This window comes from Acipenser ruthenus, chromosome 3 (genome assembly GCF_902713425.1).
Source record: "Acipenser ruthenus chromosome 3, fAciRut3.2 maternal haplotype, whole genome shotgun sequence".
In the NCBI taxonomy this organism is placed as follows: Eukaryota; Metazoa; Chordata; class Actinopteri; order Acipenseriformes; family Acipenseridae; genus Acipenser; species Acipenser ruthenus.
In genome coordinates, this window is record NC_081191.1 from 18,703,523 (window position 1) to 18,727,092 (window position 23,570).

General features: G+C 36.5%; 1 protein-coding gene across 1 annotated transcript in view; it reads right to left on the reverse strand.

The window, feature by feature from the left end:
• LOC117394283 (R-spondin-2-like) overlaps window positions 1-23,570 on the reverse strand; it is a 64,247-nt gene that overhangs the window by 35,636 nt on the left and 5,041 nt on the right. The window contains exon 3 of the mRNA XM_033992401.3: window positions 1,953-2,141. Within this exon, the coding sequence (XP_033848292.1) occupies window positions 1,953-2,141 (189 nt within the window). The remainder of the gene's footprint in view (window positions 1-1,952; window positions 2,142-23,570) is intronic.

Consider the following 23,570-nt stretch of genomic DNA (forward strand, 5'->3'; position numbering starts at 1 on the left):
AGCATGCATGGCATTCACTTGCCATCTACTAACAATCTATTGAGCGCTAATCGATGTGGTCACTGTATCTGTAGATGATTAGAATGAGATCTAGTGGGCCACCCACCAAGTCCAATGGATTCACCATGACCTTGATTATCATTATTAAAGTTGATTTGCCATGACCTTGATTATCATTATTAAAGTTGGAGCAATTTTTGGTGATTAAAACTCCTGGTTTACAAAAATGACCTCCTTCCAACAATTGTGATTAGAAAAAGGGTGGTCTTTGTATCTTCCAAGCCTACATTTTTCAGTAGTGGTTGCTTTCAGAATCTGCTTGGAGTGTTGCAGGTGGACAACCCTTTGCCTGGCCTGATAACTGGTTTCCATGGTGACTGGGAGCACAGAGATCATGTACAGGCCAATACATCCTCTTTCTTTAACTATAAAAAAAAGTCAGACTACTTTAAAGCAAGACAAAAGCACATATGCTGTGATACCAGTTAAATTATCATTTTCAGTAGTTTGTTCAGTTTTATTAGACAGACTGTTAATCACTGTATTTTACATAACAATACATCAACAATCATCAATTGCTGCTACCTACCTAACGTTGAATGTAGCTTTAATATTGCTTTACTGTTGGTATAACAGCTAACAGAGTGTTTCAGTAACTCAACAATCGGCTTTTGTGAGTTTTAACTGGATAGTATATCTGATTATGCTAGATAAAAGTTTTGTGAAAACAATATAGCATAGTAAGGCACAGGTCGAAGAAAGGGTGTATAATTAAGTCATGACTAAATTACAAACGCATCAAAGTTCACTGCACAAGCAGATTTTATTCAATGTGACAATGTACTGTTTTGTTCTACTTATTTGTCCAGGTTCTGTTCACTTGGAAGGTAACATTTAGCAGCTTTTGCTAACTTTTTCCATCTATTTTCTTTTACTGGTCATTTGTGAGTTGAATTTATATAGGTCTGTCCAGATAGGCAGTAGCTGTGAAATAATGGAAGGGCATTCATCCAGCACACAAAGTACAACATCCCTCCTGGCTAAAACTTTTTTTTTATTGTGTAATAATATTTGATAGTTATATTTACTCACACAGAGGTTAAGATTCCAATTTAAATTGTAACTGAACGGTACGTGCTTTAAAAACCAAATAGGACATATAAACGGTATGCACAGAATAGTACAGAATAAGAAATGGCTATGAAAAGTTTCATTACAATTGAATAAGTGGTATTTAAGACATAAAGTAAGCACAGAAGGTGTTAGTATGATGGTAAAGTATTTTAAAATGACTCATTTACAGTATATGGAATAACTTATTGTGTTGTGAAATGCAGATAGACGGATGTACTGATAGACAGACACCACCATATATCCCCACAACCTGCTCAATAATGTGAATACCAGTTTTCATCACACATTGTATATATGCCTCCACTGAGGACTTCATCTGCAGGGGAGAGTTGACAATTATAAAACATAGTTTCCAGCTCCAATTAGTTTTTAAGAGAAAAAGACAGCTATTTAACACATTGTTCATTAAGTTGAATCACTTTGGAATAATAATTATTGCATACCTACTGACTATTTTATAACAAGTAACTTACCTTTTAAATGGGAATGGAATATCAATGATTTAAATAAGTGTGTTTGATTTTTTTTTTTTTTGGTATTGTAACCAAGGTACCCAACAACAACCTTTTGAACTGCTTCATGAATAAGACTCAATATGAATAGGGTCCATTATCATAAAATGTGTTACTCTCACAATTTCATAAACAACTGTGTACTACTTGTAATTGGAATAAGTTCATTTCAAAGAGGCATACAGCATGTCCCGTTTGTATTTTAAACAGGTGCTTTGGGACTGCTACACCTAATGGATTACACACTCCCAATAGAGTCCTTATTTGTTTCCATTTGTTTTCTTATTTGATCATGTTAACACCTACTTGAGCATCTGTTCATCTCTGGAGCTCGCAGACCATAGTATCCTGACGGGCAGGCGTGTAAGCATTCACCGTACTGTCTCATGCCTTCTCTCCGAAGGAAGAAGAATAACTTTGGCTGGCAGCTTAGGCATCCATTGTCTTTGGAACATTGTGAGCAGCCTTTACATATTGGGTAAGGTCCATAACTAGCTGCAAAAAGACCAAATGTAAGTTAGTACATATAGGCATATGCAATAAAACAAAAACATTTTCCTGATCGCTTTATGGTGACAAATTGCGTTATTTTTGTGCAAAGAGCAAATACAACATTGCTCTTTACTGTTTTGTGATGGCCTTACTATTTGGTAATATAGCCTCAAATGGCTCACAACAACTTTTTTTTCTGAATACAAACAGATAATCAGGAACTGAACACTATAATTTCACACAGGACAGGGGTATAAAATAAAGAAAAAGAAAATTCCCATTGGTACCAGAATCCAGTTGTGACTTTAGTTACAGTAACTGTAGTTTTTTTCATTACAATATATCTGATCAATATTGTATGGTATAATTTCTTTTCTTAGCAGACGCCCTTATCCAGGGAGAATTATAATTGTTACAAGATATCACATTATTTTTACATACAATTACCCATTTATACAGTTTTTTTGGGGTTTTTTGGTTTTTTTTTTTTACTGGATTAATCTAGGTAAAGTACCTTTAACAAGTAAATGCATGAGTAAGTAATTAGCTTACAGTAAAGATCTGTAGTTCCTATAAATAGTACAAAAGTCTCAGCTGGTTTCACAGACCCCCATTATTACTAATCTTGGACTATCCAATGTTACTTTAGGCAAGGTAGTCCAAGATTAGTGCTACTCAGGATCTGTGAAACCAACCATACAAGTACAGCTAATCTGAGTCTGTGAAACTATCCATTTATGTCGTAGGAGAACAGTGTAAACTTTTTCTTAAACTGAGCAAATTTTTTTTTATATGAACCAAGATATATAAATAAATGGATTAATACAGAACATATATTTTATTACATACCTATCACAAACTGATCTGATTATCCAATGTCTGTGGTATATGTAAATGTGAAAGATTGGGCAAAGAGATTGAGATTCTCTTTTTTATATAAACAGCAGAGTTCTCACACAGGTTTTTGCTTTACATAAATTAGGTTTGATTTGTTTGATATTCTACCAACAGTATTTCTTTTGCCATCATATCCTAGACACATAAATCAAAAATGTATTACCAGTAAAATCTGACAACATTTCAACATGTCCATTGTGTATACATTGCTCTCAGATTCCGGTCTCCTTTAAAACAAGTACTGTTTTTCTCATTTTCATTAGGAGCATTTTTTTATGAATATAGTATTGATTTTATACTGTAAATAATTCACTTGAGTCCCTTAACAACAAAACACCTAAACCACAAAAGCTGAGAACAGCCTCATGTTCACACAATACACAAATAAACTAGTTATAAAAGAGTAGGACTAGCAAGGTGTAATGTTACATTATCTGGGACTCAGATGGAACTCAAACCCTGGAACATTACTTATTGATTGAAGCTAAGGTTTGAGTAGAGGAGTCATCTGTAGATCACAAGACATCATCATTTACACAATACCCTACCATGATACATAAAAACACAGTCCAATAAAAAACCTAAAATAAACATCCCGCCCAAGAGTTTACAAATATCATATTTCTTTAACCTGTCTTCTTTTTTTTGTCAGAATACCAAAGACAATTTACTTGCAGATGGAAAATAGGATAAAGTTACTGCTTTTTGATCGCCATGTTTTTGATTTCTTTTCATCAGAACATATGACCAAAATCTATAAAAGGCTTCAAATAATATATATATATATATATATATATATATATATATATATATATATATATATATAAATGCTGTATATGCACCACTACCACCTACTGGACTTCAGCTCATTAAAAAACAATCAAACATTCTTGAACATAATGTAGTGACATGTACTCAGGATAAACTGAAGTAGATTTTGAAAGGAAATTAAGTTGTTTTTCTCTTGTTAAATTGGTTGTGAAATGTATTTACCTGATAGATGGCCAGGAATTGTTTTAATATTAAGGTTTCTACTATGAACATATTTTTTCATAAAATAAAACTACTGTCTGCTTGAAACAATTACTACAATTGCCCTGGCTAGTGCTACAAAACCATGACATATAAAACAAAATCAAACAACAACAACCAGACTTAAAAAATAGTAACAGAAAGTAAATATTTTCATTATAGAAAGACACAGTGGGCCAGGTCCACTGTGCATTTGATCTAGCGTAGTGGTTCTCAATCTCTTTCCATGGACCTCTTCAGGTGGTCCATGGAAAAGTTACATAATTACAGAAAGGAAGCAGCAGCATAGTTTATAGATCCCACTGCAAACCCAAAATGTGAGACCTTAAAAACTGAGCTACAGAGCAGGAAGAAAACGCTACATGGAGAATATCTAGGTCTAAACTCTCCGTCATACATACTTTTGGAGTGTCTAAAGTGTATTCTGTACTAGGGAGTTTTCATGTATTGCGCTCACGTGCACTCAATATAGCAGCTTGTAAAGTAAGGGATAAAACACGACAGGGTGTGCGTTGTGTTGCATTAACATACAACTGTAATTGAGTTGGAGGCATGAAGCAAAGCCAGTGGCCAAAGCCAAAGCTTTGTGCCTTCATGTTTTCAACCAACAAAGCCATAAGCAACAGAACGCACAAGCCCTGGCGTGTTATCTCGCTTATAAAACAGATACAATAATAAAAAAAGAGTGTTTTAAATAAAAAAAAATTTAAAAAACAGTTTTATTATATGCCTTTCCGCTTTGGAGAAAAGATAATCCCTCAAACAAGATTCTATTTGTTGTAAACATTAAACTGTAGGTTTTCAACGCAAGATTGGCTGGCAAGACTTATGGACAGTGGAACAGAGCAGGATCAGTTTCCTCATCAGGTCAACATATGATGTTCTCCCATCACCACAAAACCTAAACCTCCGGCTAGGAGAGGATCCCTCATGTCCTTTGTGTTCATTACTTGCAACATTAAGGCACATTTTGACAGGATATAAGGTGGCTCAGCCAAGGACGATTTACTTGGCGCCATGACCAGGTGCTGCGATGTTTGGCCTTAGCATTGGAAGACAAGCGTAACACGACCAATAAGTTGCCACCTGTTCCATCAAAACATTACACACAAAAGACAACATTCCTCCGCCCAGGAGACCAGCTCAATTACGCACTGAAGCATATCATTATCGTAACAGACCATTTACAATTAAGACAAACTGTTTTTAAGTCACCATTTATTTATGTTTAATCAAATCAATAAAAAACACCAGCTGCCCAAGAATTATTATTTTCTTGGATTTCATTTAGTTGTTGACTTGTTAAATCTTTGTGTCTCTTTGTGTTTTTTTTCATGTTTTTTTCATGCTTCTGAAAAGATCAAATGTGACAAAAGGAATGACTCTCATTTTTAAAAACTGTTAATTGAACTGTGCTTCTGTAAAAATAAGTTCCGCCATGCATTGTACTATTTAACTGCAGGGTAAAAAATCCAACAGCCAATCAGCGTGCAGCATCCAAACATTCTGTTTTATAAATATCTATATATATATATATATAAAAGATTATAGCTGGAGATTCGTAGCTCTGACTGCGCTGGTACATCATGGATGTAACGTCACAGATTATTAATTCACATAAATCAATTTCTGCTGTAATTACCAATTTAAAAATAAAGAAGTCATTTTTTTTTCCTCTCTGTAAATTCGTGTTTTGTTTTTTTATATAAATTTAGTCGTCGCCAATTATTTTACCCCGGTTTTCACCCCAGTTCAGCATGCCCAATTAGTTTCTGTATCCCCGGCTCACCGCTCGCAACCCCCCCGCCGACTCGGGAAACGGAGGCTGGAACACGCGTCCTCCGAAACGTGCTCCTTCCAAGCCGTCATTTTTCGCACTGCAGATCCACAGCAATGCCACCAGACCTATAGTGCCGGAGGACAACACAGATCTGGCGGCTCCGCTGCAGAGCCACAGGCGCCCTATCGGCCACAGGGGTCGCTGATGCGCGGTGAGCCGTGGATTCCCCTGCCGACCTAAGCCCTCCCTACCCGGGCAGCGCTCAGCCAATTGTGAGCCGCCCCCTGGGAGCCCCCGTCAACTCTCGGGAACTCTCGGTCACGGTCAGCTGTGACATAGCCTGGACTCGAACCTGCGATCTCCAGGCTATATGGCACATCCTGCGAGGAGCGCCTTTACTGGATGCGCCACTCGGGAGCCCCTGTAAATTCGTGTTAATAAAAAGTAAACTAGAACCGTTGTAGTGTTATTTTCAGGTATGCAGTAAAAAGTGGTACGCAGCGCACTGTACTTGCTCACGCATGGCTAAGCAGGGAAGTGTCCATTCAAATGTGGTACGTTACGCTGTTTTTGGTCTTTTACATCTTTTTTTATGTATCAGATTTTCCAGTCTTTTACATCATTGTTAATGTAATCTAACATATTTTGTCACCATTAATAAAATAGTATGCAAATATTTATCATATGCAATACAATGAGTCTTGTACCCTTTTTTACTTGTGCAACTTTGCGGTGGACTTCTCATTTTGTCTCGTTTTTCATGATTTTTTTTTTTTTAGAGAAATTGATTGCCTGTTTCCAGTGTAAGTTTGCAAAAAAAAATAATGTATAATTAATGGTAAATGTACCTCTGTTTGACAACAGGAAAACACCCATCAGGTCGCAATTGATTGCACCTGTACTAAAATCTGATAGCGTACCACTTTCGATGTGACAACATATTTCTTTCTGACATTACACCGGCCAAGTTTTGGTACACGTACCACATTCTGACGATATACCACTTTCTAACACTACACCATTCTTTAAAACTCCAATTTTAAAATAACTTTGCTCACAGAAACAGGCCCACCCATCGCATTACAACAAAGAAAGGTAAGTCTACGGTTATTCTTAGTATTATAGTGATTTTTATGTGCTTATTTTTCAGTCAGCTATAATGTTTATTGTGTGATCCACTGAGATCAAAAAGAAAATACAGGTGGTCTGCGAACAAAAAAGTTTGAGAACCACTGCTCTAGTGTGAAGAGTGAACCATTTATTTTCTTAAAGGAAAAGCAAGTAGATACATGTTTTGAATTGTTCTTCTGTGTTTTACCTTAAAAGGAAAAGCAACAGGCTGATGTAACTAAACTTTCATTTTAATTTTGTATGTACCATTTACTATTATATACATTTTATTTGTATTTCAGTAATATCTCTTTTGTGCTAGTTTGCTTTCAGTAATAAGAAAGTGGTACAAACTTTGCCTTTGCTTTTAACATGAAATACTACAGCAACCTTTATAAAGGAAAATGACCCCCAAACTCAAATTAAAGTATCTGAACATGTGAACTATTCCTTCTGGGATGTGCCCATTGAATAGTTAGTCATAAAACACTGACAGCTTTTTTCATGTTAAAGACAGACTCAAGTAAAACCGGACAGGGAGAATATATTGATATTTAGCATGCTGTGAATTGTTCATCTCACTGTTACTGGCTTATTTTATTCTTGCCACAATAAAGTAATGAGACAGACTATGGTCAAACAGTTGATGTGGCAAACATGTGGGGGAGAAGATCATGAAACAAATGTGCGGTAGATTTTATTTTTGTAAATTTGCTCTGTTGTTTTGTACTCCCCACTGGTGTTCTTGTTTTCTGAAGTTTCATTGTTTTAATGAAGTTGTGTATTTTCTGGTTCGTTAGCAAATTCAAAGTAGTAATTTATTTGAGTTTCTGTGATATTCTCTACTATTGCCAGTTGACTTTCCTCCTGTTCCCTTTCTGTGCTCTATGCACATTTCTTGGCTAAATTCCTGCATGCCCCCTCACCCCCCACAAAAGTTGTTTGTATAATAAGCAATCAGCGTACTGATTAAAAAGACAAGGGAAAAGGGTCAAAGGCTATGACTGATATTAACAAATTAAAAAACAAATTCACTGTTCCTATTAAATTCTACTAGGTAGAGTAAATGTCCATAGGTATCTTGCCTGTACCTCCTAGTGTACATGTTTGTACAAGGACCACACATCACTTTAACTGTTTTAGTGATAGTTTTATGTGGTATTTAAAATGACTTACAAAAAGGCAGAGTCCTACAACACAGAGAGGCAATAAAATGGCCAAAAACACAATATAAAATACCAACAAAGCGGTGCATGCTCCCTGCATTCCCTTTAACAGCTTTCAGAAAATGTACAGAATACCACAAGTAAACACAAAATACCAAAAAACAGACACTTTAATTGCAATTAACTAAAATTACAAAAAGATGACACAGAGAAAGATGTACTGCATATTTATTCTTTGGTTTATGTGTCAATTGAATTACCATGTGTACTGAACTTAATGTGACTTATTTTTTGTCCTACGACCTGAAAGCATTAGATATGAGATTAATAAAAACAGACACAGGACAAAAAGAAACTGTTCCTCACGCTATAGGAAGTGTGTGGCCAAATGATTGTGCGCAAATAGCCTTTTCACACTTAAACGCTGTGCAGATTGCATGTCAACAAGTCACAAAGCCCTACCATATGTTCAAGATCTTATTAGTGGATAAACACTGCGGAACTTCCCAGCAATAAAAAGGCTGCACCAAGCAATTCTTTCTTAGACAAGTATGTCCTGGCAAGCGTCTTTGACCCAACAAGAAGAAGCAAGCATACAAAGTAGCCTAAAGGTTTAGAGATAGGGTGACCAGATTTTCAAAGCTCAAAACCGGGACACATTGTTAAATAATTGATAAGACTAATTAAACCATTGAAATATAGGCTATTTTAATAATACATTAAATCATTAAAAAATACATTTACGTTTTGGCATTTTTCTTTCTTTCTTTTTTTACTGCATCAGACTCTATTTATTGACAATATTGATGTGGTTTAACCTGGTGGATTCAGATGATTGCAACCTCTCGCTGCTCTGTCTGGGCTAAATCCCGCCAGAACTGAACAGCTACAAAAACCGGGACATCTTCTGGTCACCCTATTTAAAAGCTATACTTTACTATCAGTGGCCAAGGCAGGCTGCATTTGCGGTTTCTCTGTTTGGTGCTATGTCCTTCAACACAGCCGAGAAGCCTAAACACTCCCCTTGTAAACCAAAGAGTAAAGCTTTTACATTGAAACTTTGCTCACATATCAGTATTAAATTTGAAATGTTTATGAAAATCCAGTGTAATCCTTTTGTAACATTTCATCCAGTATACTGCACAATCAATCAAACAAAACTTGTCATGCTAATCATCTAGCTGTTTCTTTAAAAAAAAAAAAAAAAAACATTATTTATTTAAAAATCACCTGGAAAGGATTTATTTGGGATTTGATCAACTTCTTTTTTTCTTTTTTTTTTTTTAAATGTAGTCGTCGCCAATTCTTTTTTATTATTTTCTCCCAATTTAGAATGTCCAATTACTTTTAGGCTCAGCTCACCGCTACCACCCCTGCGCTGACTCGGGAGGGGCGAAGATGAACACACGCTGTCCTCCGAAGCACGTGCCATCAGCCACCCATTTCTTTACAAACTGCAGACTCGCCATGCAGCTACCTCAGAGCTACAGCGTCGGAGGACAACGCAGCTCTGGGCAGTTTACAGGCAAGCCAGCAGGCGCAGGCCCCCAGGCGGTGCTCAGCCAATTGTGAGCCGCCCCCTGGGAGCCCCCGTCCACGGTATAGTTTGGTTTTTGAAGTATGTGACACAGATAATACAGTTAAACAATATCAATAGTTCTGCCAGTCTAAACTGGAATACTGACAGATACATTGCAATTTTAATATTATTGCGTGATTTGCAGTTGGAAGAATAATTTCTCTCGCTAAAATAACATGTAAATCAAAATTGCTCATTTGTACTCTTGCATGTAGATCAAGAGACTCTGAAATGAGATTGAGACCCATAACACTTTCTAATGGAAAGCCAAAGGAACTGTAAAACGTCTTTGCTTATGTGTCTGAATCTTTGTCATTGTTTTATTTCCATTTCTCCTGATCTCCACGCCTCTCCTATTTATAAATGTTTATTATTATTATTATTATTATTATTATTATTATTATTAATATTATTATTATTATTGTTGTTATGGATAAACAATAGAGAAATCAACCATATAAACTGTTAAGAGAACTTGGTCCACACCTGTTGTAAATTAGTATGTCAGAATTTCCATTTTCTTTTAAAACTGCATTTCCTTTGTTTAACCATTTTCCGCTTATAAACCGCTTGAACAGTGCAGCCTGTCCGAAATGCCCACCCATTCCTTGAGGCACAAATCAAGAAGAAGGGTTTGACTGTCTACAGCTGTAAACCACAGTCAAGATCATTTAGAAACAGGCTTTTTTGTGTTGTACAAATTTGTAGTTGTTTCACAAATCCATACGAGTTGCAATCTGGTGGTACTGTAATACACACAAGCCTTTTGAAATTGGTCATGACATCATACAATAACTTCTTTAGAGTTTCAGCAGCTTTAATCAATCAAAATTCAATTCAAAATCTATTTTGGCTGTATTTTGAAAGCTTGTTCTAGATCTGTTATGCACCTAATCATTAAATGTAATGGAATAGTCAATCTCTAAGGTAAAGAGCTTTAACTGTTGTAAGAAAATCTGGCTGATCCAGCTCCATTATTCATTTTATTGTGTTAGCACATACAAAATACTATATGCATGGTGGTTATAAAGTTTATTGTTCGCTTTATGTTTCCAGCACCATCACCATCTCCATAGTGACGTTTAACCTTAGCAGGACACATACATTGATAGGATTTAAGCCCAAGTCAATTATTATGCAGGATCTGTTCAACAAATATGTCAAATACCAGAAGAAAGGAGAAAAGAAGAAGGAGTAAAGAGAGATACAATTCTAAATGGATGCTGCAGTATATGGAAATTACCCTATAAGTGAGAAGAAAGCCTCAGGGCTTGTGAGTTGCAAAGCCGCAAGTGAGTTATGAGACTTTTTGCTCTGAAGTGGGAAAAATTCCATATACCACTGGAACCTAATGTGTATACTTTTTACACCACATGGAGGGTTATTGTATTTAACCCCCAAATAATATTATTTCAACCTACAGAACATTTAAATACTGTAGTACCTCCCAGTGCTCTTTCCCAGAGAGTTGTTTGTATCACTACCAGTTTGTATTGTTTATGTATTATGTACATAGATACGTCATTTTCCGAAATAATATCCCTGATAATGGGTTTTACTTTTGTGTAAGGTTTTTTTTGGTTGTAATTGTAACTGTCTATCTAACACTGTGACAACAGTCATATCTTTAACTAACAACCCTGATTTTACAAGCAGGCTGCAGTTTGGTTGATCATTGAGCAAGAAAACAACTTAAAGGTTCCACGTTTCCCAACATTTCAGTGCTGCTCATCCATACATTGCATATACGGCTTTGACACCTGTACAGTAAGTTATGAATGTGTGAAACAGAGTTTTACAGACTCAAGCAAGTTACTTATAATTTGAAAATACATTAAAACTCCCACTGTTGCTGCTCCCACATGCCCAGTGTAATTGTCCATCATTGGGGAGGTATAACACATCAAGTGGTTATCATCAACAATGCATGCACGAATGACAAAAGGATTACTCCTTGCTTTAGTTGTCTAAATTACAATACAGTGACAGATGCTGTAGAGCACAGAAGAATTTAGATACTTTGTATCATAAACAACTGTAAATGTTAATCAAATTGCAAGCAATGCTACACAACAAATGCAGTAATTACAATAATAATATTTAGTATGCTCCCTTCATTTTAGATCACAAGATTAACATCACAGAAGAACTGACCTAAAAGATCACCTAGATAGTCTGGAACTAGAAATATTAACAGTACACTGAAAATAAACCTATTACAACTTGCATCTATTCTAACTTCATAATACCCTCACTCATTTATTTTGGTTGAACTATTTTAGGTCTTTAAAAATGCAGAAGTGCATAGATCGTATCGTTCAAGATCCTAACATTGAAATACCCTGTAGAAACAAAAGGGAAACATGTTGATCTATCAGTACAGTATTATGTTATGTACACCTTCAAGACAAATTACAGTATATTTTTTCAAACAGAACAGCTCTATATGTCTAAAAATGTACAAATGATTTGCCATGGAAATAGAGAACCAAGGCCCAACAGACACTCCTCCACCTAAGATGTTAACTGACCCATTCTTAAACTTTTCCTCCTTCCACGGTTGACCCCCTACAAGTAACATGTATGTGAACCACATTGCACAGTTATACCTCATTAACCCCTAAACAAGATAGCCTGACACCCCCCTGTGGACAGTGTGGGAGATCTGAAATCATCTGCAGGGTCAAGAGTGGACAGCGCTACAGGGGGCAAGAACCATAAAATGGGTTGGTTTCCACATATGAGAATGAAGATATAACACTAAAGCACACCAGCCTGTTGAAGAGGCTGACAGGGGGAGATGTTTTATGCCTGGGCCTTTCATTTTCCATAAACTGATAAAGCATTTTTAAATTGTTGATAAAGTATAGTAAACTTCTTGTGATCTGTTAGCTATTAAGACCTGTCCCTTTAAGTTTAAGTTTTTTGTTGTGTTGTTGTGGTTGCTGTATTTATAGATTACACTTTGTATAAGGTTTTATTGTGTGCTGCCATTTATAGTAAATTGATGAATAATTATTTTGTGTTCTATTTTTAAGAACCTGTAACTTTATGAAGAGCATGCAGATCCTCTTTAACTGTCACAGTTTGCAGACAGAGGTGCTTAAAATATGTATATACTCCATATAATTCATTCTGTAGAAAAATGCACTGTTCTTATCAGAGTATATATTTTTTGTATCTTAACATGGTTTTGAACACCACTGAAGACTGGAATTCTATATTAAAAATAATCTTTAAAAGCCTACATGGTCAGTTGCCAGCTACCTCTTAGCTGAGGATTATACAGAGTTCATATGAAAGTTGTATAAACTACTTGCAATGATATCACAGAAAAATGTGTTTGAAATAAATATAGGTGGGGGTAATGAAGCATAAGTTATAGGAGCACCAATTTTAACAAAACAAGGAGCTACAGTAAACTTTTTTTTCTGTTCTGGGTTTTGAATTCCAGAGGTCTGTCTGCTAAAAAAAAATTATCTCCAAAAAGGCCACAATCTAGTAAATTCATTGCCATTCTCTGTTGTGTCCACTAGAGGGAACCATGGTTTCATGCTGCCATCTAGAGAGAGCCAAGGAAAGTACATTTGACAAACTTAGTGTATAACAAGGTTCAATGATGAAAAAAAATCTAAATCTAAATAAAAATGTATACATTAACTGTGTATAACAGATATTAAAAGTTAAGACCAATGTTTTAAGTTTTTTTTTGCTTTATGTAGGTTGTTTCACTTAAAGTGAACCTTCACATCACATAAACCAGAGTTTAAGTGCATGAAGAACATATCAAATCATTCTGCAACCTGATAATTGCATTATATGTTTCCATTTCAAAAATAATGTGAGTAAAAGTAATTAATAGTATGCAACCTCATTGTTAGCACTTATTCTATTGCTGTAAAAAAACTCAAGGCAAAGTTTACTTAAAAAAAAAAAAATGTTTCTGTTGTGCATACGTTACTATGTAACATTTCTCTCTGGAGTTTAACTTTTATGTGCCGGGTAGGATCCTATACTTTTGAATAAAAATGTACTGCAGGCTTTGTTTTATGGATTACAGGACTCTGTGGATTTCCTATTATTTTGTAAAAACAAACAAACCAAACAAATCATGACCATAACCAAAGCCTGATGTTTTCTTATCCTTTCTTTAAAATATTGATGGTTTCAAAGGAAGCAGAGCAGTGCTTGGACCAGTGTTATGTTGAGAAGGCACAATGGGTTCTCCAAAGACTGTTCAATTAGTTGGTATTGAAGAACCATTTGTGGAGATTTGACCAAGGCCCATGTGAAATGCTGAATGGCAGCCAATGCTGAGGATTGTACATCAGTCACACTTACCTGATTTAAAAAAAATATATATATATATTATTATTATTACCTGCCATGTTTGCCCATATTTTACAAGGGCCTTGATGAAATCTATATGTACACTGAAACTGATCCTGTTTAATACAAATACCAAAACAACTTGGATTGTGCTTTAAAAAAAACACAAAATGAGGTATACTTTTAAAGGATGATTCATAAAAACCTGCAGGGCTTTCGCCATTAGAGTTTGAAATGATATCCATGTCTTCTAAAGTATGCATTCATCCCCAAAAAAAAGACAGACATGGGTACATAAAATACAGTATTGTGGAATACAGCTGTTAGCAAACACATAAACATACATGTGACCTTTTATTTTTGTTTGTTTTGTTTTTTATTAATATCATGAAGAAATGTGAGATTTATTATATCACTGACAGTTGTTTATACTGTGAAAGACAGTTTGCTTCGAAGGAGCTGGCAGCTATTCAAATAAAACAATATCAAGTAGAAGAAAAGTCAGCCAAAATGTAATACAAATGCATAACGGTAGGAAAAGGAATTTGAGAAATGTTAATGGATTTACAGATTTACATCATCTTCCTACCACTGTTTTTTAAGACCCACAAGGTACTGTTTGAATGTTAAATTCCTACACCAATTAGTAAAACCTTCCTCACGATTTCAAGTATTGTGTAACCACCTGTGACAGACAGAGAATGAATCCGAGTCAACAATCTCCCTCCTGACCTGTGAGGGCGCTGTATAACAGGAACAGTGTGCCCCGGACTGGATGGTTTGACAGTTCATTCCAGGGTCAGTCGAAGTTGGCCATCCAAAAATGGGGCAAAGGCACAATACTACATACTACTGCTGTAGGCGATGTGTCAGTCATTGATTGGAGGAGACGTGATTGCACTCGCTACCAAAGGGGGTGTGACTGAAGGTATATCAGGGGGTGTGGCCAAACGATCTGTTCCTCTGTTATGGTTATGGAAACGACCGGGAGTAAAAAGGATTTTGCATTGTGTTTTGCATTGTATCTGTCTGTCTAATCATTGTCACCTTTATAATTAATTAATAGAAGACGTAAATCCGGGAGCTATCACTAATCAGCCTGCATCAAACCCAGACTACACTAAACTACTGTTTCACTGTAATTCACCACTTGCACCAAGGAGCACTCACTATTGGAATTGTGATTGTGTGTTTGTTTAAAACTTGAACTGTTGTTGGACTGTTTTTCCTAATCACTGCATCACCGCTACACCGGTGCACTACAGACCACTTTGCCGCACCATCTCATCAGTTTTCGTCTGCATTGCCTAACACAATAATACCATAGACAACAGAAGTTCTAAGTACAATAAAAACAAGTGGGTACCTTCAAAAACTCATTCACTTTAACAACCTTTAGGCTGGGTACACTGGGTTTATTTTACTGAAAGTTCCATTCCTGCTTACACGTGTATGTGTATTCTGATACACCTGAAACCCGCAGATTGGTGTTGTCAGAATGGTGCCCTGCCTCACACCAGGTTCAGTTTGGATAAATAAGTGTGAGGGTGTCATATAAACCCATACACTCTTCTTCCTTTTACTGATACTGCCACAACCATTTTACTAATCATTATTATACCTATATCTTGCAAATATAATTACACAATTATTATACATCTAATATAATTATTCATATGGAACAATGATCATAGTAGACCACCAGCAGCCTTTTAAAAAGAAAATAATATGCTCAGCCAGAAAGACACACAAAACGTTAAGTGACTTGTGGACCACAGGATCGGGGTCTTGCAGGGATATCTGTTACAACGGTATCTTGTTACCTATAGCCATCAGCCTAACAGTACTTCAGATCAATACCTTCAATTGCTCATCATACATGCCTTGGTATATGAAGACAGCTTAAAAACGATTAGAATTTTTCACATATAATGTTTCTGAACTTAAGTAATTCCAAGTATTTCATCTTCAGCTTTTCCCCTCATACTCCAATAACTGAGATACTTGATCTTGGAAAACCTCACATCGCCTTAGGCTTCTTTTAAGAGAGTGTAGAAGATAATGAGCTAAATGAGAGAAAACTAATTATGAACCTCTTTTGCCTTGTACTGTAGACAGCGTCTTTATTTGTTAAAAAGTTTTCACACATAGCAGAGTGTAAAGCTGAATTGGTCAAATAAAACATGACAAATGGGCATTTGGTAACTTTTTAGGCAAAAACAGCAACATTGCTGTTAAATAAATCCACCCTATACTCTTATATTACAGACAAGTTGCGCTCTGAGACATTTTATTATATCTGACCAGCACACTTCCTCTGAGTCCGATTTTGATGTGGTGTGTAAGCATAATTACATGTCCCATAAAAACAAATGAAAAACTGTGTCCATCTGTAGAAAGTTAGAGACTTGCACTGCGAGACAGAGCCAGTGTGACTTGAGTAAGTAAATATTTCCGATCGACAGATAAACATTTTGTGTTTTCAACAGGCTTCTCAGTTTCATATTACTTTGGAGAGTAATACAGTTGGAATGAACAAAAAAGATGAGCGGGCTTGTGTGTGAAGAACCTGCTTCTGCATGGTCTCAAGTCATTTAGTAACTCAACTAATGGTGTTCAGGACACTGTTGCCTCATTAACAAGGTTCTCTGTAATACAATTGTTTAAAACATACTACCACCTCAACTTGGCATCCAACAACTGGGCTAGTATGCCTTTTAGTATAGTCTTCAATAAATGCACAAGGCAATACTTGAGTGATTAATCTATTTATTAATCAATCAATCAATATTTATTTTATATAGCGCCTTTCGTAGTGGACCACCATCACAAAGCGCTTTACAAGATAGTGAGGAACAATGCATAATACATTAAACAGTGAAAACAATGCAATACATGTGAGTTCTAAACATTGTGGATGCATGTGTCATACAGAATCATCATAAAGATACAGTGAAAAATCTGAAATAGCAAGTTAGACATCAGTTAATAACTGATATCAGGCTTAAAGAGCATGTAAAGCAAGAGAGTTTGAAGCGAGCAACTGTAGGAGCTTCACACTAGAGCGTTATCTACGTATTGAATGAAAATCCTGCAAAGTCTGCATAAGAAGCCTGTGTCACTTCACCCCTTCACAATCATCTGGGTTGGGATCTCAACTCCCCTCCAGCACTGTGGAAAGTTTCCAGATCTCAAGTGCAATGTTGGTCATGGTTTTCCTCAGCTATGAGGTGAAAGGTTTTTCCTCTTTAGGGGGTATAAGGGGGAGACAAAAGTCTGCTGACTTTGCACAGCGTAGCCAATGACAAGCTCAATAGTGCAAATTGAACAGTTTGAAAATTGTTACATACAGTATTAGATTGGCATATGCTTCCAATTTAGATATACAAAATGAACGTATACTCTTTCAACAATATGAACAATATGCGGTCTGACAGATTCTATATATATATATATATATATATATATATATATATATAAAGATAAATGGCAGAGAAAGTCAAGTAAACATGCCTCTCAGGAACATCCAGTGATCACAGCAGTAGGGGGTGGACAAAAACATTTAATTTCAGCACAGAGAATCTGCCATGGATGAGATTTATTGATTGCAATTGCAGATGGTTTAGTGAACTGTGATTGGTGCTCAGGGACCCGAGTGAATAATAAATTTGGCAGGAGGCCTCGTCCGTGGGTGCGCAAAGGCTACCTGCGTGAGGCCGGCTGGAAAAACATGAACAGTTACATGCATCCCAGTGCCGCAGCTAGGAAGTGGCTATGAGCCCCCCCCCAAAAAAAATACGAGGCTGCCAAACCATGAATGCACTGCCACCTACCCCCCAAATATTGAAAAAGTTATGAAAATGAGCAGCTGAGACAAGGCCCGTCTGACTGCGCTGGGGGAAAGAGCCCAGCCTCTCCAGCCCTGCCACACACCCCGCAGAACTAAATACGAACTGCTCAGCACTCAGGTAAGGAAACCCCCCCTACTCACATTTTAAAAAAATTTTATGGGGAAATCTCAGAGAATCCATGCTGAGGGCAGCCCTTCCTCCAGACTCTAAGCGGTCGACTCCCATTTCAGCTTCCCAGCACTTGACTGAGCGGCCGAAACAAAAGAAGCAACATGAGAGAATAACACACAGAGCCTTAATGCGCTTGCTGATGACATGTTGGTTAGGAGCGGATTCTCCTGCAGAAAAGCAACTGAGTTTACAAATACTGTAAGCTTCTGTGGATCCTTTCGGAGTTTTAAAAGTCAGTTGAAATAAAGGATGCTGTAAAAGAGAGAGTGATAAGGCATCATACATGTTTTTTAATGTCTTTAAAAGTACCAGTTCCATTTAGTCTGTTTTTTATTCCAAAGACTAGCCTGTCAATATTTAATCAACTCTTGCTTGTTTTGTCATTCAATATAATCTTATTAATGATTTGCTTCTTGTTTTCTCAAACACACATCTTGGAAGGAATCCTAAGTAAAAAGTGTATTGCTCAGTAAAATGAGAAGCAGGAAACTGGCTCGCCATGCTCCGTAGCTTAAAATAAAAACTCATTACGTTAGAATTGCTACTGATGCACAATAATACAAAGAAAAATGTAGGTAAATATTACAGAAGTTTCTATTATCTCAAGACAGAACACTATTTTTTCCAGTTTCCTACCATATTATAAAATGTATATAATTAGTCAATTTTATTTCACATTTCCAAAAATTTACTTTTACAGTGTGGTAAAATGTAGCCTGGAACTAAGACATCTGTTAAGAATTAGCATTACCGGCACATATGGGATAAGCTATGATGACAATGGTTGAGCATTATAAAAACTAATTTAAAAAGAAAGTCCTATTTGCCAATTGAAAAAACAAAGCTGCATTTGTGGTTAAAAAAGGGATTTATATGATTTGGCTATCAAAACTATTTTAATTTTCAAATATCTTAAGTTGTGTGTTTCTTGGTATTAAGTTTGCTTAGTGAGATATATTATTGCGGTCGGTTATGCTGTAACTATTTACTGTACAACTTAAAAAAACAGGGCTTGTGTCACTTAACCAAAATGGAAAGAAGAGAATTAACTCAATAATGTGTTAGAGGGTCCATTTGTTATTAGCGAGTATTCATATATTTTTTAATATACATTTTGGAAGTTTTTCTATTTTTTTTAGAACATGAAAATATGACAATATATTTTATCAGACACGTATGAAACATAAAAAAGGCCCATTCGTTGTTAATACTAACATCTGCAAAGTTACTTTACAGAGGTGCAGCAATTTCACATGGATAAAATATAGAGCTTAGAGTTGTGAAAAAATGTTAAGACTTTTGCAATTAAAAGGAACCAACTGCAACTAATAAGGACAAAGAATGTTGTTTTTTTTGTTGTTTGTTTGTTTTTTTTACTTCAGTTCAAGCCAAAGGAATCAGTGGACCTTTTCATTGTACAATTGTGGGCACAAAACAACTGTACATGGAAAATCTACTAGCAGCTGATCGGTTAGGAACACAAATCCTAAATGCTGAGCTCTAGTTCAGGTCAAGCCTTGGCGAGCTCTCTTCCTTTTCAGGTGATGTTGCTTGTATTCAGCCACATCCAATTGATCTCTTCCAATATTTTTCTTTCTTCACATCCTTAAGACCTCCGGAGTGTGTTTAAGTAGCCCAGACTAATGTTATTTTACCCAATGAGCCTCAGATTACACTCAGACAAAACTACTGTATGTTCCTTAAGTGACCATCTTGAGAGCAATTAGAAATCAATGGCAAATACCGTCTCAAGTTCACTAAAATGCACTCACAAAAAGCTTACAATAGAAACAAATGTATTCAAGTAAAAATGGCAGTGCATTCAATGACAAAATGTAGTCTGTCAAAGACTACAGAAGCACGACCAAAACTACATTTGTTGCTCCATAATGTGAACCTACGGGACAAATTCTGCAGGGTGGGAAATGGGTCAGGTTTTTTTTTCCCCTTGTTTGTTTTTCCATCTTGATTCAATATATATGGTTGACATAATATAATTTAGCTGATATTGAACTGTCATTATATGCAGTTTGAAGACATTTCGGGGCTGGTGTAAGGATAGGCACAGTGCAAACAATTGCGGCAGCAAAATCCAAATTGCCTAGCGGCCATGCAATTATTTTGCACTGCGGCCTATGTAAGCTTAAGAGCAATGCAAATTACTCAACATGCACAAATAATGAGCTGCAATCATGATAATGAGGGTCGCAATGAGCAGCGCCTGTGCATCGGGCTATTTAGAGGCCGCACTTACAGCCCAGAGGTGTGGTGAGTTAGGAGTACAGAAAGCAGTAGGCATTGTATGAGATTTGTGGTGCACGAAAATCAAACCAGACAAAAAATACGTCAGCAGAAGGGCAGCAAAGTCCTCTTGGTGCACGGCAAAGAAAAGAAAAGTTTTCTGAGGAGGAGCTGAGAGTCCTTACGGCTGAGGTCACTCAGCATGAAACTGAGTTATTTGGAAAAGCCTCAGCCAACATCAGTTATGTTACCAAAGAGACCATATTGTCCTTTATATTGGAGCAAGTCAATGCTGTCGGTGTTACCAGGAGGACAGTCAACCAACAAGACCGGCGGTGGGGAACAAAAGCGCAACACAGCACAGGCATGCCATCCACATCACAGCTGACACCACTGGAGAGGCAAGCGGCGAGGACAATCCATCTCAAACAATATGCTGGGTCTTCTCCTTGCTCCTCTCCTCCGAAAGTTTTCCTGCCTGTCCTCAACAAGAGCCAAGAGTTGCTGCATCAGGAAGTGTATCACAGCAGCCATCCTAAGGTGAATGATAGGTCTCTGAAGCTGTGTGGTTTTATACAGCTCTTAATTACTCGCTTCCACAATGGTTTGCACCTTGTCAGAGGAGGTGCAACATTTTTGGAGGGTCAGCAATTGCCCAAGTGCCCATTATAATTTATGGAGCAAAAATAAATAAGTTTTTTTTTCTTGGGTTTTTACTGGAGCAATCTAGGTAAAGTACCTTGCTCAAGGGTACAGCAGCAATATCCCCCACCTGGGATTGAACCCATGACCCTCCAGTCAAGAGTCCAGAGCCCTAACCACTGCTCCACATTGCTGCCCATTATAATGTTTGCACCAGCTTAGTAATCCAGATCCCCGCCCAATTCCATGCTCTTTTCTTCATTTGAATACATTTCAATACCATTTAAATTGATCAATGATGGCAAAATGCTAATTTGATAGCGGGTGCATAGCGGCAGGTGAAAACCATTCTTTACATACGCATTTTTTGTGACTGCTAAAGTCCCACTTTACGCCAGCTAAACAAGCTTTTTGGAAGCAATATCCTTACATCGACCTGTTTTTATACAAATAGGTATAAGCATGCACCAAGTATTCATCGACCCAGCACATGACAAAGAATGCATCTCATATACAACATTTCACTTGAAAATGAAATGTAAATGTCACGTTTCTTTGTTCTTCTAGATAAAGATACATGTTTTTAAACTGCATGGTTTTATATGCAAAGTAAAATCCACAGCAATAAGCATTTGTACACACTCAGCAATACATCACATGCTGTTTTCTTCAAAGTAACTATCTCTCCAAGGTCTGTTTCTTTTTTGCCACCAAATATTAATAATAATAAAAACAAACTTAAAATGTCACAGTTGCCTTATATTCCAGAATGGGCTTCATACTTAACCAGAAAGGCAAACTAATTTATAATGAAATACCCATCATTTTTAAACCACTGTCCTGGGGTATTTTACATCGTGTGCACTGAAATGTGTGAATTAGTCAAGGAGGAGATAAGCTCTGCCTTTGTATAGACTGTTCAACACTGAAACCAAGAGATGTGCAGAACTTTCAGCCAATTAATTCAAACTTGTAAGGGTAGGGGTAACCAATCCTGACCAGAAGGCATAGTGCGTATTGGAGGTGACATTTTATTTAAATTACTAATATTACACTTATTTCAAATAAAGGTTGTTCAAGTATTGGGCACTAGGGAGAGTACTTTCTGTATATATATTTAGCCTGTTTTATCTCTGATTTGGCATGCAATAAGTTTTTATAAAAAGTTACTTTGATTTAAATATCTTGCAAAAGGCATGCTAATTAAATACAAACATGATAAGTAATATTTATACAATCATCATCCCATAAAAAGTCAGTTGTATTTATTTTTTTGTTGTTGATGAAATTCAGTACCGATTCTGCCATTTGCTTTTACAAATCCATGCCTTTGAATCAATAACCAATTGGCTCACATCATGATTTAAGTCTTACCCACCTGTTTAGAATGCACTTGTAGATCTCTTGATCTTCCCCTCCTATTATGCACTGGACTTGACTGACCTAAGCACCATGTTACTGGATCCTCAGCTGATGCACTATCCTTGCACTATTGCACTACTATTTCACTGTAGATATAACTTGTTGTAATCCTAACTTGTTGCATCCTGTTTTATATTGTATTTTAGTAGTATTACAGTATTTGCACTTACTGTAAACTATACTGTATTTAAGTATTAATGTTGCATTGTAACCCTGTGCTGCCCTGTAACACCTGTCAGTCACCTTGGATAAAGGAATCTGCCAAATAAATAAATAAATAAATAATGCATCATATCCTTAACACAATCTCTGAGCTCCTGAAATTGATACATTGAAATTGAGGGTTTGATTTGTAAACTGTACTTATTTTCAAAACATAACAGCTACAGAACATGGTTGTCTTGATAGAATATTTTCTCAACAGGAATCTGAACAATACAGTCTTGACAGCATATTTCTCCAAAGAAACCTTAACTACAAATCTCTATCCTTGAATCAATAATTCCCTCTATCAAAATACAAATCTGCTGGGAGTGTCTGTGTTTAATTTACTAACTGTATCCAATGATATTGGCATTGGGGCATACACTTCACCAACTTTTCCCCATGTTTTACCATGTCAATTTTGAGAAATAGCATTTTAACTTTGTAAAGCACAGTAAAAATCATGTAACTTTGATACAGTCTGAGCATCTACAGCAGAGTCTATGTCTCAAGTGGATCTCAAAATGTCTACAGATGTCGAGGAAAACTCTTCCCATAGTCTGTTTGCACAAATTCATTGACGGTCTTCAATTAAACTTTCCAGAGCTTCAAGTATACTTGATGATTGCAAAGAGAGTTCCATGGTCTTTGTATAATTTACATATTGTATTCTGATTGGTCACCACTAAGCTGTGCAAACCTTATTGGCTGAAAGGACAACTGAAATGTGATTAACAGTGTGGGTAAAGGTAAGTGTAGTTGCTATACATCTCCTACCGACATGACATTTTGTCTGTTTTAACATCGCCAAATAAGTTTTTTATTAGCCAATATGCAACTTCTAGTATGAATGTTTGCAGGATCAATCCTTGTGCTAATGTGGCAAGACTGACCCCTGTGGTGTAAATGAGGTAGTGCACGCAAAGCAAAGACGAGTAAGGATCAGATACTGGTGGGTAAACCATGATGCAATGTGGCTTTCATTAGCAGTAGACTATTCACAAGAAG